Source organism: Heloderma suspectum, chromosome 3, assembly GCF_057233095.1.
Source record: "Heloderma suspectum isolate Gila_16-S chromosome 3, 16-S_ref, whole genome shotgun sequence".
Lineage (NCBI taxonomy): Eukaryota > Metazoa > Chordata > Lepidosauria > Squamata > Helodermatidae > Heloderma > Heloderma suspectum.
Genome location: NC_139460.1, coordinates 100,404,513 through 100,423,154, shown reverse-complemented (window position 1 = coordinate 100,423,154; position 18,642 = coordinate 100,404,513). Strand labels below are relative to the sequence as shown.

The 18,642-nt window shown below is 44.1% G+C and overlaps 1 protein-coding gene across 1 annotated transcript in view; it reads right to left on the bottom strand.

Moving 5' to 3' along the window:
- Positions 1–18,642, bottom strand: part of DMD (dystrophin) — a 1,907,270-nt gene that overhangs the window by 585,004 nt on the left and 1,303,624 nt on the right. Inside the window, exons 48-49 of the mRNA XM_084843968.1 lie at positions 12,972–13,073; positions 4,312–4,420 (exon numbers count right to left, since the gene is read on the bottom strand). Coding sequence (XP_084700094.1) covers positions 4,312–4,420; positions 12,972–13,073 — 211 coding nt within the window. The remainder of the gene's footprint in view (positions 1–4,311; positions 4,421–12,971; positions 13,074–18,642) is intronic.

Below are 18,642 nucleotides of genomic sequence, written 5' to 3'. Positions count from 1 at the left end.
TATTAGGTGAGTTTGTCTTTCCACTTGTGTCTGATGTCAACTGTGTTGAAAATAAAACTTCTCTTGAAACTGGGTCTTAACCTTGAAAATTCTCCAAATCAAACTGCTAAATTCAGTTCTGTTCTACCACGGTATTTATTAAACAAGGTTCATGTGTCAAGAAACTTGTCTTTCCTCGGAATTATCAGGAAATCTCTCCCCTAGGATTTGATTCCTTCAGCTGTCACAACCTAAAACATGATTGTCAGCAGTGTTACAAATAGGATTAGTTTCCTACACAAATATCACTAGGGATGTACTAACCCCACTAGCCGAAATTTGGTTTGAGTTCAGATGTACACTGGATTGTATTTCTGAATAACCACAGGACATATAGTTTGAAATTTCGAACACTGGTTTGTTCAAATAGCACTGCTGTTAAGCACAGAGAAATTTTAAAATTTGCCAAATTTATGTTCCATAGCCATGATACTTTATTTCTTAATTAATAGCATTTTCTACCCCACTCTTCAGCCCCCAAAGGCTCCCACAGTAGCTTATGAAGACTTATAATGAATCAGCCCCTGCCCACAGGCTTATAATCTAAAAAATACAACACAAAAGGAAAGGGGATTGGGAGGAGGAAAAAAAAATCAAAACTTGTTAGCTTCAGAAGTGAAGGGTGAAACAACCTCTCTGCAGCTGCTCCCTCTCTGGCTGATGTATGGGACCAGGTTGCTTTCCCTTTTGCCATGATGTTTATCTTGGGAGGCAGCAGGGTACAGCCTCCCAGTGGCCCTTGGTTCTCTGGCCAATGAAAATGAGACTAGAGTCTGCAGTCCCAGGGAACTGTCAATTACTTTATGGGTGCCTGAAGACTGATCCTGTCTCGCACATCCTTTTCACTAAAGGACTTCACTAATATAAATGTGAGGGCATTTTTACAGTCTTGCAAGATCTGAAGACATTTGAAAAGGGGTTTGTCATGAATCCTTACTGCAGGACTCTGACACAAGTCTGTCCTTGAACTATAACAAAACATTACATGGAACTTTGTACATGCCTGGTGATAGTCCAAGCCCAGGGGATATCCCCACAAATATAAAGAGAGGTTTCAGACAGCCAGGCCAAAAAAGAATCTGTTCTTGGTTGTTGCTTCATAGAACACCCTTCCTATACAGCTCCATCTGTTTCCTAAGCAAGAGAATGAACAACTGTGAGATTCTTGTTAGACAGTTCTTTATGTCCCCCACTTCTAGACTGGGGTCTCCTCTCCTTCACGTTTAATTTATGTATCGCTTCTGTTCTGTGTAGGTAATACTGTGTACCTCATGGGTGTATGTGACCAGACCATATGTGCATCTCGTAATGCATATACACAACAGAGAAACCTGCATTTGATGTTTTGATTTGCAGTAACCAAGAGAACTTTGGTTATTGGGTGTCTACAAGTATAATAAATAAATAAATCTGAATTGGGCTACTGAATCAGTAAAGCTTGTCTCATCTGTCTAGCTATCACATGGGTTGCTATGGACACCACAACAACTGGAAGAAGTCCATGTGGGAAATCAATTGGATGACCAGCTTCTCATTCAGCTTAAATATATTTTAGGCAAGCCAACACAAATGAAAATGAAAAGGCTGCATTCTCATGATTAAAATTTATGAAATTATGTGGAGAGAAACTCCAATAAATGGCTTCTGTTGTGGAACTCCACCCACGTGATTCTGTTACATGTGGCCACTCACATGACTGGTTGCATGTACGAAAGAAACCTACTATATGACTGACCATGGTTGCCACCAAAAACACAACAGTTTGGACTCCTAACCAAGTGAAAAGTTGTATTCTGACCTAGAGCTACATGTTTTCCAAGGCATTTTAACCATACCAGAAAAAATATTTCCAGAGAGTTTTGCTTGCACAATGATAATTTCCCCCTGCAGCAGTAAGGCTACATCTGGAACCATAGGGAGAGAAAATGGATGGAAGACGAATGGTAAAGCTGCCGCTCCTCCCTACCACTTCTCTGCTTCTTGACACGCCCTCTCCTCTGCTTTGCAGCTGTTGGCAGAGATCTGGGTTTCCAGAAACCTGGGGCTTCTTTTGAACACTTAGTTCTATCCTTAGACAGAGAGATGTGCAGGTTCCCAGCATAAATAATAACCCTGATTTTAAAAATAAAACCACAAGCATATCTCTCAGTGAGCGAGTTCCAAAAATCAGCAGGGGAAACAAAGCAGTGTTAGTTGTTTCCCCCTCCCCTACACATGCCAGTCACACGATCAGTATTACCCTAATTACCCATGCTACATCGCAGATTTCCGTGTCTTCCAAACCCAGCACACAGCACAGGTGTAGTTCATTTTCACCCACCTTACAACCCATACTGCAAAGCACAGGTTGTAGAGTGGGTGAAAATGAACTACGCCCACACAGTGCACTGGGTTCAGATGACACAGCAGCAACCCACAGCATGGGTAATTAGGGTAGTAATCCCAGTCATGTGACCCGCGCACGCAGGGGAAGGGGAAACAACTGATGCTACGTTGTTTCCCCCACTGATCATCCGAACCCAGTCAGTAAGAGGGGAAAACAAATCGAATTGCTGGGCCTTCTATGCATTTGGATCGGTATCTGCCTCTTCTTAGTGAAAGATGCAGTGCAAGTACAGAAGGACAGTTGCTCCCAAGGGTCTTAACAGGGTAGCCTGACTTGAAAGTGTCTGACTTTCTCCGCCTGCTTCTCAGCCTGGCCTAGGAACTCAAATTGCACAAACCACATTTATTTATTTTACATTATTTTAGCTAACTTTAATGGTAGAACCCTCTCAAGATGGTGTACAAGATAAAAACAATACAAAAGTATGCAAAAACAATAACAATAGAAAATCAATAAATATTCCATGAAAAGGCTATAAAAACAGATAACAGTAATAAAACCTGCAGCCCAGACTATGGAAAGGCCGTTGAAAAGATGAGCTTTCCAAACAGTCTGTGTCCTTAGTGGCAAGCAGATCACCAGTATAATGTAAGATCTATTCTTAAATCAACATTACTTTTTTCCTGGAGGAAATCAGAGCCTGCACGTCTTTCTTACATACAGTGTGTTTTCCATAACTAGACAGAAAGTGCAGGCTTTGGTTGACTTAGAATCATGTTAATGACAAACCGCTAGATAGCACATTTCCACTGGATTGGACAATAACTCTCCAAAGTCTCAGGCAGAGGTCTTTCACAGGGCTGCTGCCTTAAATCCTTTAACTTGAGATACTGGTGATTGAACATGGGACTTTGTGCATGCAAGTCATGTTTTTTAGATTTTTGAAATAGCATTCAGTCAGATAAATAATGGTTTCTATTTTATTATGCCTGAGGGCATACTAATGCTATGGGACATTAGGAATAGGTGTAGTGCTCTTCCCATGTTCATGAAATCTTTAAACAATTCTGTGACCACACAAATATTAAGTTCAACTCCATTATATTTCCTCTCTATTATACTTATCTCAAGCTCACTAAAGAAAAAGTTACTTACTCAAAAATAAACAAGGTTGAGACTGCAAAAATAATCTCCCAAGTAGTCTCCAAAATATATTATCACAGGGATTGTAAAAAAAACAAACATTTTTTTCTAAGTAAGAAAATGTCCAGTTACTAGGATACACAAAATAACAGGATGGAATTGAAGGCAGTTAGTCTATTACTAAACTGCAGTATCATATGGAATAAAAATTTAATTCCCAGCTAATCTTTCAACTTTTATCCTCTAAATATAGCATGAAGTAGCCAAGATTTTTTGCTCTTGTCCAGCTCAGTCTACAAATCCCTTAAGGCGGGTCAGTGCCAATGGTATTATGTGAACTATATTACTTTGACAGGGTATATGTGCACTACAGACTAAGTAAAACTAGTTTAAGATGCAAGCCTATGCATGTTTAGAGAGAAGAATGCTGGGAGATGTGGGACTTTTTTCAGTCTAAACATGCACAGGATTGCATCTCTAATAGTAATTCTCTCTTCCTATGGGTGTCAGGTATCGAATACAGAATTTTCACCACATTCATCGAACTACAGTTTCCAATGATTATGGAAATGAAGCCATGATTATGGGAACGAAGCCATAATTAAAATAGTTTCAAAGCAATATAAATTTGTAGCTTAGATATAGCCTCAGGTGGTCTCAGCAGGCAGAGAAACTGTAAACATCAAAGTCCTTATTGTGGCTTACAGCAGCAGCATCCTCACCAGCACAAGATAAGAAATATTCCTTCATTTTAACATTTATTTATCAATTTTGAAGATTATTGAAACATTGAAGTTACTTACCAACAGCAGAAGATGCAATTCCTGGAAGCACAGGCACAGGCTTTCCTTTCAACACTTGTATTAAATGATTTACTGATTTCCAGTCAGTATTTAAATCTTCTAATTTTCTCTGAAACAGGAAGACAAGTAAATTAAACTTTTTATGAAGAAGTGGGATAAGAAAGTCTTGTGTCACTAGCTTGGTTGCTTTTCACATGTCATTCTGTTAAAATAGTATGTATGTTAATGAAGCAGAACACTAGAAAATCCAAAATATATATCCACTTGGCAATACATAGTTCATCTGCATTGCTGTGGCCCAGGAAACATGTGAGCATAGAATTGGAAGGTACCTCAAATGTCATCTAGTACAACTCTCTGCCGACGTAGGAAATCCACTACTACAACACCCGCAATATGTGGCCTCCACTTATAAACTTCTAGTGCTGGAGAATCCACCACAGTCTGAGACAATCTGTTCCACTGTTGAACAGCTTGCCAAGTAGGGATGGCATGAGTGCCCAATTCAGTCCGAGAATCCAGCAGACCTGTTCCTGCCCACAGACTGCAGCCCCGCACGCCGAGCCCCTACCCCTGCTCGCCCCCTGCCCACGCTCAGCGAATGGCCTGCACTCACCCCAGCAGCCTTGTCGAGCTTCGCAGCAACCATTTTCTGAGAAATAAAATGGTTATCGCAATAATGCGCAAATTTGCACACATGCCAAATTGCGCATTTTGTGGATGTGCATGTTTGCATATGCAAAAATGCGCATTTTGCAAATGCACATATTTGCGTATGCATAAAAATGTGTGCCTTCACAAAAATGCGTGCCTTCACAAAAATGCACATTTCACACATGAGAATATGTGAATTCACAAAAATGCGCATTTTCACGCATACAAAAACATGTGCATCTGATATCGCCATTTTTATTTTTAGAAATGGCAACCACAGAGCTCAACAAGAAAGATTTCTTGAATTTCACTTGTTCACTGCCACTGTTTCTCTGATCTGCTGCATTTTTTGCACCTCTTTTTAAAGCTCTTTTTTGTTGTTCTCCTTCTTGGGAATCCCCACCAATTAGGAATCATGTAGGGAACATTATGACTTCATGATGCTACACAACCAATCAGATTTGGTTGGGCAATGACGTAATAGAGCCAAGTGAGGGCAATGCTTTCTGGATCAGCATTGCTATCCCTATTGTCTATTTTGGGAACAACACCACAAACACTGCTGAAAGGAGGACCATTGCCTAAATATTTTTACTCTCCTCTGGCTCATTCTTAGTTTGTACTCAAGATGTTTAGCTTCAAGTATGTTAGCTACCCCCATGTGACTCACATTCATACTAAGTAAGAATATGCATACAGTCTCTGCAATTATTGTGAATACCTTTTCTGGGCTTTAAGGGGTAAAATTGTTCTTAGAACTTAAATGATATCAGTATAAATTACTTTACATGGGAAGCACAGCTGCATAGTAAACAATACCATATCCATTTGTGAAGGCCCAAAAGCAACCTGAATGTGTGAATCTGAAGCATCAAGAAAGTAATTCCACTTCAGTGACATCATGTGTGCACAATTCTGTTGCTATCTGTACAACAGTCACTGAAGCAAAAAACTTAGCTTCAATTTGTGATTAAACAAACAGCAGTGTGTAATTTTAAAAAGTACAACACAGAAGAAAACAATATTTCCAGTACCTCACAAATTGCTACCATTTAAGATATTTTGCATAGACACATTAAACGGGATACTTATAAATTAACACCCAAAGAATAAAATTATTTAAAACTATGCAATACTTCCTAACAAGCATGTCTAATGCATTCCAAACAAGATACCATGTTACTGGCAACAGACTAGAAGCATTATCTAGAATGCGTGTATATATTGAAATAAGGATGTGCATGGATAAGGGGAAACATTGCTTTTGAGCATACTATACTATTCCATCTAAATACTTCCCTACACCTATCTACCAAATGAAATAGCAGAGCCCATGCTGCCAACATTTTGTGTATATAGAACACATACTTTATTTTCTAAATATTTCCATTATATATATATATATATATATATATATATTTGTAAATTGCCTGAATTCTGATCAAATTGCATATGCTTAAGGGCCAAACCATGCATTACATCATTTGCATTACATCAGATATCCATGATTTAAATGGCCCCCACCACAAAGGCTGATGTTAGCTATTCCAGGGAGAAAAATACAAGTACCTATTTTATTTATTTATATTTATTTATTATTAAATTTATTAATCGCCCATCTGGCTGGTCACCCAGCCACTCTGGGCGATGTACAACACACAATAAAAACAGTTTAAAACAATAAAATTCTAAAATAAAAACATTCTAAAATACCCTAACCCACCCCAAATGCCTGCCTGAACAACAACGTTTTTAATGCACGACGGAAGCTCATTAAAGAGGGGGCATGACGGAGTTCCCTAGGGAGGGAGTTCCACAGAGTGGGGGCCACCACAGAAAAGGCCCTCTCCCTCGTCCCCACCAGTCTAGCTGTCCTGGCTGATGGGACAGACAGAAGGCCATCCGAGGCTGATCTTGTTAAGCAGCCTGTCTGGTGCTGCTGGAGGCGCTCCTTAAGATAGGCTGGGCCGGAACCATATAGGATTTTAAAGGTCAAAACCAACACCTTGAATTTGGCCCGGAAAACAACTGGTAACCAGTGCAACTCCTTCAGCACTGGAGTGATGTGATCTCGCCGGCAGCTGCCTTTAATCAGGCGAGCCGCCGCGTTCTGCACCAGCTGCAGTTTCCGAACCGTCTTCAAGGGTAACCCCACGTAGAGCGGATTACAGTAGTCTAAACGAGAGGAGACCAGGGCATGTACTACCGATGGGAGCAGATGGTCGGGAAGGAAGGGGCACAGCCGCCGTATCAGATGGAGTTGATACAGCGCTGTCCGGCTCACAGCTGACACCTGAGCCTCCATGGACAGCTGGGAGTCCAAAATGACCCCCAGGCTGCGGACCTGGTCTTTCGAGGGTAGCCGTACCCCATTCAACACCAGGTCAACATCCCCCAGCCTCCCACCAAAAGTACCTCAGTCTTGTCAGGGTTCAGCTTCAGCCTATTCCTCCCCATCCAGCCACTCCACTGTCTCCTAGTAGAATCCGGACAGGGATTCTACTAGGGGTGCACGAAAGACTTTGCAAATCTAGCCGTGATAGGCTAAGTTAATCGTCACGTAGCCTATCACGGGGGCGTGTTTTTGTTTTTTTTTTACTTTTCTTGGAATGGCGGCGGCGGCAGCCGGTCGAAAGACCGGCTGCCGCCCCTGCCCCTGCCGAAGCCCTGCCGAACCGCTGCTGCGACCCACCACCGGGAGCGACATTCGGAAAAGCTAAGTCCCATCCCGGGGGGGGGGAGCGCGGAGATTTCTCCCCGAAACTACTTCGGGGGGCCGAATACGTTGGCACTCGGCCCCCTGAAGTTTCGGGGAGAAATTCTCCCCCATCCCTAGATTCTACGGCCAACCTTGGTGAAGATTTAAACGAGAGGTAGAGCTGCGTGTCATCCACATATTGATGACACTGCACCCCAAACCTCCTGATGATAGCCCCCAGCGGCTTCACATAGATGTTAAATAGCATCGGGGAGAGGATGGAACCCTGTGGCACCCCACAAGTAAGTGGCCACGGGTCCGAAACCTCCTCTCCCAGTGCTACCCTCTGGTACCTGCCAGAGAGGAAGGATCGGAACCACCGCAATACGGTGTCCCCAATGCCCAACCCCTCCAGGCGGTCCAGGAGGATACCATGGTCAACGGTATCGAAAGCCGCTGAGAGGTCGAGGAGAACAAGGAAGGAGCATTCACCCCTATCCAGAGCCCTCCTCATATCATCCACCAAGGCGACCAAGGCCGTTTCTGTCCCATGCCCAGGCCTGAAGCCCGACTGAAATGGGTCTAGATAATCAGTTTCTTCCAAGTGTGCCTTCAACTGCACCGCCACCACCCGCTCAATCACCTTGCCCAAAAATGGCAGATTTGAGACTGGGCGAAAGTTGTTCAAAACTTGAGGATCCAAGGAGGGCTTCTTTAAGAGCGGTCTTATCACTGCCTCCTTGAGGGCTGATGGCATCACTCCCTCCTCAAGGGAGGCATTCACCACCGCCTTGATCCCCTCACCCAGTCTCTCTCTGCAGCTCATAATGAGCCAAGATGGGCAAGGATCAAGTAAGCAGGTGGTCCGCCGTACCGATGAAAGCACCTTGTCCACTTCATCAGGAGGAAGAAGCTGGAACCGATCCCACAAAACCGGTATGCCACAGGCCGCCTCTTGCTCACTAACTGTATCCACAGCATGCAGAGTAACACACCTAATCTGACCAATTTTATCTGCAAAGTGCCTTGCCAAGGCCTCACAGGAGGCCTTAGAATGCTCCAGTGGTTCCAGAGCCACAGGACCGACCAGGCTCCGGACCACTTGGAACAGCCTCCTGGGACAGCACTCTGCAGACGCGATAGAGGCAGCATAATATTCCTTTTTTGCTGCCTTCACCGCCACGTGATAGGCTGAAGATACAGCTCTAGCCCGTGTCTGATTGTCTTTGGAGCGAGACTTCCGCCACCGGCGCTCTAGCCGTCTCACCTCCTGTTTCAGAGCTCGTAACCGCGGATTGAACCATGGTGCAGTCCGAGCCCTGTTCAGGGGGAGAGGGCGTTTTGGAGCCACCTGATCTAATGCCCCAGTGATTGCGGCATTCCAGCCACCCACCAGGGTCTCGACCGAGTGGCCGTTGGCATGCCCCAAAGAATCCCCAAGTGCGTTCAGGAATCCATTTGGATCCATAAGACGCCTGGGGCGGACCATTTTAATGGGTCCTCCACCCCTGCAGAGGGGTTGTGGAACCGAGATGTCCAACGTCACCAGATAGTGATCTGACCATGACAAGGGGGTGGTGGATATACCCCCGACTTCCAGATCACTCCCCACTTCTCCAGAAACAAACACAAGGTCTAGTGCATGACCGGCTACATGGGTGGGCCCAGTCAGAATATGGTGCAGCTCCCAGGAGGCCATGGTCTCCATGAAGTCCCGAGGTGCTCCTGTGAGGATGGCCTCTGAATGTACGTTGAAGTCCCCCAACACCAGTAAGTTAGAGGACTGTACACGCACATCAGAGACCACCTCAAGCACCTCGGCCAGGGAGTCAGTCGTGCAGCGGGGTGGACGGTACACGAGCAGAATCCCCAGACTGCCCTTCGGGCCCAACCTCCAGTACATGCACTCAGCAACCTTGGTCTCCCGGAGAGGGGGTCTGGTGAAGACCAAGGACTCTCAGTAGATAACAGCCACTCCCCCTCCCTGATCCCCAGCCCTCGGCTGCTGTGCATACGAAAATCCAACTGGACACATGGCTGCAAGGGTTGGAGCAGCAGCCTCGGCCAGCCAGGTCTCTGTAATACATGCCAGGTCTGCACCCTCATCCAGGATCATGTCATGGATGAGGGAGGTTTTCTGGGTAACAAACCTGGCATTGCAGAGCAGCAAACGAAGTCCAGAAGATGGGGTCACGCCTCCCCCAGCCATCCTTTGGCTCTGGACAGGCCCGGAGTAGGGGACAGATACTACACATCTCTCCCTTGTTCCCCTTACTGGCATGGCCTGCCCCTAGCGCTCCGCCAGCGCCTGCCGCCCAGCCTCGGTATGTTCTGGCCCCCAACACTCCCCCCACTGCCTCCATCAGGTGGACACATGCCCCCTCGCTCCCGCCTATCAGGCAGGCTACCCACCCCTAAAACCACAACAAAATCCCCCAGGAAAAAGAAAACACACACACACACACACACAAAACAATTAAAAATCTCCTTAAAAATAATGCCAGGCCGGAGTCCACAGGGAAGGCCAGGTGGTGGTGGTGGTGGTGGCGGTGGTGGTGGTGGCGGCAGCAGCAGCAGCCGCCGCCGCAGGCCCAGCAGCAGCAGGCACGCCTCTTCCCCGGTGATGGTGGTGGCCTCTCCTGCAGGCCCTGGCTCTTCCAGGCCACCTCAGCCAGCCAGCTTATGTAGCCCCTCCAGGGAGGGCAGGTGGAGTAGGACAGCTGGTTTGGTACATGGGGGCCTGGTCCTGCAGGGACTGGCGGTCTGCCAAGCAGAAGGCCTGGTGGTGGTGGCGGCGGTGGCGGCAGCAGGCCCAGCAGCAGCAGGCCCAGCAGCAGCAGGCCCGCCTCTTCCCCGGTGGTGGAGGTGGCCTGTGTATTTTAGTTCACAAATGAAACTAACAGCAGTTGGGAGGGGCAATTAGTTCAGTAACAAGTACAGGTGTACGAACCCCACTTACCAGTCTGCTCCAGGGTCTGCTGGGGGGGGGAGGCGATCCGTCCCTCCCCCTGGAAACCTCGCCGGCCAGTTCCACTCCGCCGCAAGTCCATGGCACTGCTGGCCGGGGCCATCCACAGCCGGACTTCCGTCTGCTGCCGGGCTGCAGCTGTAAATGGCGTCCGGCATAGGGGACGCCATTTGTGTCTCTGCCCTTTGCCGTGATTGGCTACGTAGATACTTACGTAGCCTATCATGGCTTGGCAGGGATGCAAATGGCGGCCGGCATAGCGGCCGCCATTTGCAGCTGCAGCCCGGCAGCGGCCAGAAGTTTGGCTGCGGCCAGCAGCTCTGCAGCCTTGCCGTGGAGCAGAACCAGCCAGGGAGGATTCTGGGAGGGAGGGACGGATCGCCTCCCCCACCACCACGGACTGCCGGCCGGAATGGGGTAAGTGTTTCGCACACCCCTAAAGACAGCCAGTAGGGAGAGTTGAGAAAACCAGAGCCTGAAGAGGGAGCAGGAAGAAGCAGCTTGGAGAAGTCTAAGTACAGGTACAGTACAGGAACTTGCATTTTGCAACTTTTATTTTCTCTTAATGCATTTTGTATCACCCAGGTCTATTGGGTGCCAATCACAAATCACAATCACAACCTTTAGTTGTGATTTGCTTGCTTTAATTTACCAGTAAACTGTTGTGGTAAATCCTGTGTGTAGAGTGTTAATCACCCCACGCCTACCGCCTAAACCCTACATTATTGGAAAGAGGAAGGTAAACACAACGTTATTGGAAAGGGGAAGGTAAAATAAGGATGGTGGGACTCTTAAGGAGGCAAGAGATCCTTAAGGAGTTGTTCAGGGGGTCCAGGTTAATGGCAGAACCCTGACACCCACCAATCTATGAAGTCCTGATGCAGATTTAAATGGGGGTACTCAATTTGCCTCAGTTCTGAAATAGGTAGCTGCAACAGAAATCTGATTTAACCAATACATTCTTATAATATCCTTTGATAAATTTAATATTATACCAATTTATTTTTTAAAAATCTGGCTACATAAAAAAACAAGTCAAGCACCTGATTGTAAATTTTTGATATGTGAATGCTGGTTCTCCACAACTTAATTTCTAGCTGAATTGAGATGTTGATGTTACAGGTGGCTTATTCCAACTACTTTGTAGAGAACTCATCTTTTACATTAATCACTCCACACAAAATGATGTGGTGTAAGTCAGCCATCATCTTAATTCTGGATTCCCATTTTCAAGGAAATGAGACCATATCAGCTTCAGCTGATAGGCAGTATAGAAATGTAATAAACAAACAAACAAACAAACAAATAAATAAATAAGAGAGCAACCCTATGCCCCCTAGTCAGTGTATGGAGGACATAGGATTGTTCAGGTTCTGGGATCTGACGTCAGAAAGAGTACTCCAGCCTTGAAGCCCAGAAACCGCGCTCCCCTATCTCCCTCGTAGCCAGTGCGGTTCTGGTTACGTCTCCATGGTCAGAAATGGAGCACAGAGATGGGGAAAACAGGGCACTCCTGTGGGTGGGAAGGGGAAGAGACCGGGGAAGCTGCATTACACAACTTCCTATGCTCGCCTCAGCCTCCTTGCCTCCCCCTCGGAAGCACTGCGACTAAACAGGTGAAATCACCTGTCTAGCGAAAATGCAAGATAGCCCAAGCCTCAGTGCTCTGGCTGCCCTGCACTGGATACTCAGCAGCCTCTGACTTCAGAGGCTGCCAACTATCTCCATACGATTGCACCCTAAATCACCTAAAAAAAGAGGGATAGGAAGAAATGGGTGAAAACAAACACTGTTTGCCAAGAAGAATAGTGCCATGGTTTTCATGTAACCACCTCATAAGCTGGTCATCTATATTGTCCTGCAAAGAAGTGAAGAAAAGCCTACCACACATCTGTAGCGCATCCGATCAGAAATCCAGGGAAGCACAGAATTGGTAAGATTGTTCTCACCAGTTGGCAAGACAATATAGATGACCAACTTACCAAATGGTTACCTCGCCCAGCTTCCTCCCTATCTTTCCCACCCACCTCACACACTATTCACACAATATGGGTGTAGCTTTTCGTATCCTCTCTGGTCAGATGGTACAATTATGGCTCTTGTTTTGAATGGAACTACTTTTTGATCAGGTGGAAGAACCTCAAAGTCAGACAAATGCTCAGCTATAAGCCATGTATAAATAGTTCCAGCTGAAAGCATAACATTTATATCTCTGTAGTATCTCAGACAGACTCAAAGCTCTTTTCTGGATTTCAAATAGATCACATCAAGGACAAGTGTGCAACAGGGGAAGCATAGCCCATTATGCAGTAATGGATATTACTATGGTTGCTTCATTACCGTTACTGGTTGAGTGGCTGGTTTTTCCTTGTATAAATGACGCCCTTTAGACAAAATCCCTTCCACATCCGGCTGTTTAGCTTTCACGGCTGCTTCAATTTCCTGAAAAATAAAAATATGCAGTGTAGATTAACTCTACTATGAGCAATAAAAACTCTAAGTCTGAAGGCTCCCTGGGAAGCTGTATACACCCTGTAGATTAGCTTTTTCTTTGGAGTAGTAATGGGAATAGTTCAGCAAAACAGCAGTAGGAAAAGAGAGAGATTATTAAAAACAAACAAAATAAAAGTAGTATAGCATAAAAGTAATAAAATGAATAGTGATATATCCAGTCATCCATGAAGATCTCGGTGACCCAATGTTATAGGATATAGTAAAAATAACATTCATACAAGAAATAACAAACACTTTAAAATAAACCATTCCACATGCAGCAGCTGACCTTGCAGAGATTACTGGGGCCAGAGGAGAGTCTTTACAATGCTTTTCTGCAGCATTCTTTTAGCTAAAGGGGTTGGATATTTTTGTGATTTTTGTTTTGTTTTCGAGATTCATGAGTTCCATCTTACTGGAAGTAATTTAGTTTTATGCTAATATGATTTACTTTTTGTTACTTTTATTACTTGACAGCATTAGGAGGTGAGCATTTTCACGCTGTTATTGATAGGAAAGAGAAGGAATTTATCATTGCTAAGGGACATCTCCTTAAGCTATGCCTATGGGCCATCTACAGGACCTTTTTAGAGTACTGAGGTGGTTCGTGGAACGGCCATGTATACACACCACATAGACTTGGAGCAGCCATTGCCATTCATGACATTAGTAAGAACCTCAAAATCCAGACCCAAGACTGGGCAGTTCTATCAAGCTAGTCAAAAGAGAGGAGATGTAAAGACAGTTCACATTAGGGCCTGGGATGCTACTATAAAGGAAGAAAAACACAGGACTGTCCAGTGATCAGAATTAGCACCTGCAGTCCTATGCACACTTACTACTTGAGAGTAAACCCCACCAAACTTACTGGGAGATACTTTAGAATAGGGATGGACTGGACTGCAGACATGTTTTATAAGTCATTTTTAAACAAAAAATAAAATAAAATGTATGTTCTCCTGTAAGATCATCTGAACAACTCTGCCTTGGTGCTCTGTTTTATGTTGATTCAGAGACAGGGATTGTTGGAAAACAGTTAGCAACAGATTTTGCATTAATCAAATCATGCTTCGGAACTCTGTCACACACAAAACCAAGAAAGTAGATTCCTCCAACACATACGTCAGAAACATTTACATTATTTAATAGTAGACTGCGGACACTGTTGTTAATTTCATAAACAAGGCTTGAAATTCGGCAACCCAGCCTTGTGTTCCAAAGTCTACCACAGAATGCATGGTACTGCAATTACAGCATATTTTTCACTATGTTGTGTCAGGCAACTGAGGCACAGAAGGCTGAGGTCCAACAAGGTTTACTACAAAAATGTACTTAACAAATAATTCATAGCTATGAAACCTTTCTATGCCCGGGCAGTCCACGTTCATTCCTTCCCCTTCTCTTCTTGTTCTCTCACATGACATTCTTTAAAACAGTAGATCCCAACAGTACAGTATTTAAGTATTCCACAAGTCTTCACCTTAAATTTTAAACATTTTATAGGATTGCCTTTTGATTAGATCCCTTATTAAAGTACTGAGAAAAATATTTAAGAAATAGTAATAGAAAACTTGTATTGAGGTAGTATATTCTTGGGTCATTCTTCTCTATTTATATCTAATGACTGTAACCTTAAATTCCCTACCAGCAAACGAGTGTGTGGTGCCTCCACTTTTCCAGAAAGGACTTAGGGAGAAACCCAGTATGCAACTTAATATGATAGGGAAAAGAACTGGGATTTATTTAACCAAGGAAGGGGGAGGGGAGGAAGCAAAAGGAACAACTCATACAAATATGCAATTCAAGGGAAGTATCCAGACAAAGTAATAGGAGTAGATGGAGTCCAATAAATTAGTTTTCCTCATATGAGCAATTAGAGTCCCTCAGACCTGTCTCTGGCTACTCAGCTGGGATTCAGCTTTAGGCCTCAGCCTCAGTCTCTCTGGCTGTGGAGCTGCTGCTCTCTCCTCCACTGCCTTCTCTGGATTTCTCTTTAATCCCTCCCTCTTCCTGTAGTTTTCTCAGTTTCTCTTTCCTCTCTCAATTCCCCCTCTGAATATCCTTGGAAAACCCTGTCAGAATCTCTTCAGCTCTTCCTTTCAAGATTTCTGCTGAAAGAACCATGCTCCCCTATGGCAGCTCCTTAGGGCCAAAAAACGGTTGCTCACCAGCATCCTGCAAGGGCCTCCGCAATTTTTTTTAATCAAGTATGTGCAGATAGATTCTGAAAAGAAATACTTTTAAAAGGCAACTAGATAATCTGTGTGATACCTGTTATGTAGGTCCCTTGTGCAACTACTACTGCACACCTCCCTGTTCACCCTGCACTACAGCAGACTCCTAGAGAACAGGAACAAATAACGAACAGGACTGGCCCTGAGGATCACACATACAGAACTGAACTGAACAGGAAGAACTCAAAACATAAGTCCCGCCCACTGAGTCATAGGAGGAGTGGTGGCTATAGCCAATCTCCTTTTAACCTTTTACACACCGTATACCACAGCCTGAGTACAGTCCTTAGTATGTGATATTTTCTTTCTGCAATGTCCAAGGTAGGGATGTCAGAGAATTCTGCCACGGACTGAAATGGGATCGAATTACCTTCAGTCTGTGCCACGGAATCCTCTGCGGAACGGCACCATGAGGTCCTGCGGAGCCAGCAGTCATGCAGCTTTTCTGTTGCCATTCGCAAGGAGTCACGGAATTTTCATAAATAAAAACGCAGTATAGTAATATTATGATAATAAATATGTAAGGTTTTTTTTTAATGAACTGTGATTACCACCTTGTTTGTGGGTGTTCTTTTTAAATTGAAATCCTCCTTCTCCATTGGGGAGCTTACTTTCAGCCAAAACACTTCCTCTTCCTAGGGGCTTCCTGAAAGAAGGCTGTCTTAGGTGTGCCTGAGAGATAAACTATTTGTTTAAAGCAGTGCTGTTTTAAAGAAAGAAAAAGGTCCTAGAGCACTGCACAATGTATTATTCTCCCTGCTAAGCTCCAGGACCGGCGTGGTCATTTTAAAAGGTTTTGTCTTTCTTTAAAACAGCGTTGCTTTAAACAAATAGTTTATCTCTCTGGCACACCTAAGACAGCCTTCTTTTGGGAAGCCCCTACAAGGAAGAGGAAGTGTTTTGGCTGAAAGTAATTACTGCATGTCAGGGCAGGGGAAAAAATACGTAAATATTTACGAAAAATAGCGATTCTTACAGAAGTTATGCAGACTCACGGAGACGGCTGGGCACAGGAATTATGTTTGTCAGTACGGATTTATCTATGTAATTTTCGGAGCAGAAAAAAAAGAGGAGAATTCCAGGGGCTTGTGAACAGCGGAACGGAGCACTGGATGCAAACCGCGGAGTCAAGCGGCACAGAAGGTACACAATTCGTACATCCCTAGTCCAAGGTCAGTGGCAGCACCTATGATCCTTGAGCAGCTGACAGGGTCCACCAGTGCTACTGTTTGGCACATCTGCCTACCTGATCCCTTGGCTGCAGGCTTATGGTGGCAGTAGGAGTGGCTGGAAAGATAGTCCCCATTTTTATTTCCCCCAGAGCAACCAATGTAGCATCACCCAAGAGAACTGCAGAACAGTTAAACTGCTGGGAAAATTTTGAGATTCAGCCTCTGCTTGCCCCCAGGTAAGCTTATAGCTGGGAGAGCAAGCAGCTGACAGAAAAAGTAAAGCCCATCTATAGGTGGAGTAGGGCCTCTCTAATCAAGAGCTGACCCAGGCAATGTTGCAAGGATAAACATTTAATCCTCAGGTCTCTTTTCTACCACTCTTGTACCTGAACCACGTGGCATTATTAGAGGGATTTACTTACTTAAGAGTGAAGGCATACAGAGCTTTTAATTTAGGTTAAAAGGAAAGAGGAATGACAGATGAAGCTAATTCATGAGGGTTTTTTTTAAGGGAGGAATTACCAATATGATGCAATCCTTTATGAGTTACTGAAACAGTTATCTCTACCATGCTTTATTCCTTTTGTAGTTTGTTCCAAACTTTTGCAAGTATTCCTTTTCCGTTGGGCCATTAGCTACCCTGTAACTCTCCATCTTCATTTTTTTATCCAGTCAGTCATACTTTGACAGCAGACAAAACTGTACTGAAAAAAAAAATTGACAGTAGACAATTGTACAGCAAGGTGTTCACCATTAGGATTCAACTAAATAATTTCATTGGTGGAGATGTGAAAAATGAATTAGGTTTGTATGTGTCCAGTTAAACAGCATTCTAAATCATCGCAAAAGACTACTTCATCCTTCAGCTCTCTGTTGTCAATAAAAAGTTGCCCTTGATGTTTGCCTGACATTTTTCATTTTTCAAAAAATGTGCAGCATTTCCAAAAAGAACAGTATCTGATGTTATAACATCTTCTAGTATTTATTTTCTCTCGTATTTTCTCAAGTATTTTAAGATTTCCAATCTTAAACGTCAGTGTATATTTTCTTTCCAAGTAATGGGCCATTACTCTTGATTAGTGCATTTAGAACAAGTTAATGTTTCCTTCTCTCATTGGTTCCCCCCTTCCCTTGACACAGTTTAATATTCCCTAAGGGACCACATAACATTTAAATAATGCAATAACTAATATGTATCAAACTTTCCATAGGCCATGAAAACATGGAAGAATGAACCACTGGAATCTAAATAAAGATTGGGTAATGAATGGCTACTCTGTGTATAACTGGGTACACAGTTGGTACAACTGGGTCAGCCCCTTTGGATAGCTTGAAGATGGAGAATTCTATGGAAGGCTCTTCTCATCCACAGGAAAGCTGCCAGGCAACTTTCTATATTCCCAAGAGAGACAAGAATTCCTCATTATTGTTCATGACATTCATTCCAAACAAAATAACTAAGAACCTTCACCCCAGTCAGTCACTCATACAAAGGCTGAAATCATTAATCCTTAACTTCCTAAGAAGTACTTTCACACAGTGCATAGTTAAGATATAGAATTTGTTACCAGAAGATATAGTGATGGCCACCAACTTAGACAGCTTTAAAAGGGGATTTAAAATTAATGGTGGATAAGGCTATCAATGGCTATTAGTCATGATGGCAATAATGACTGGCAGGATGCCTCTCAGTACAGTTACTGAGGAGCACAAGCAGGAGGATGTAACTGCATTCATATCCTGTTTGTTGGCTTCCCATAAGCATTTGGATGGCAGCTGTGGGAACAGAATGCTGGACTTTGCTCTGATTCAGCATGGCTCTTACGTTCTTAATTTATGTGAGATAGATATACACCTTCAGGAAGGATTGTAATTGCCTCTGTCTGTTTTGTTAAACCTTTCTGTTTTCCTCTGCCTAGACAAGCCACAGTCTTGTTGTAAATAATAACGGTAGTTGTCCACTATGAGTCCTCAGGTTTCTCTGCCTGATACCTGACCATGACATCACCCTATATGACTGCCTCCTGATCTCACAACTATGTGGTACATTAATGGGAAAGGCATATATGATGACTCCCAGGCTGGTTAAATGTAGATCTACTCATAAGAAAG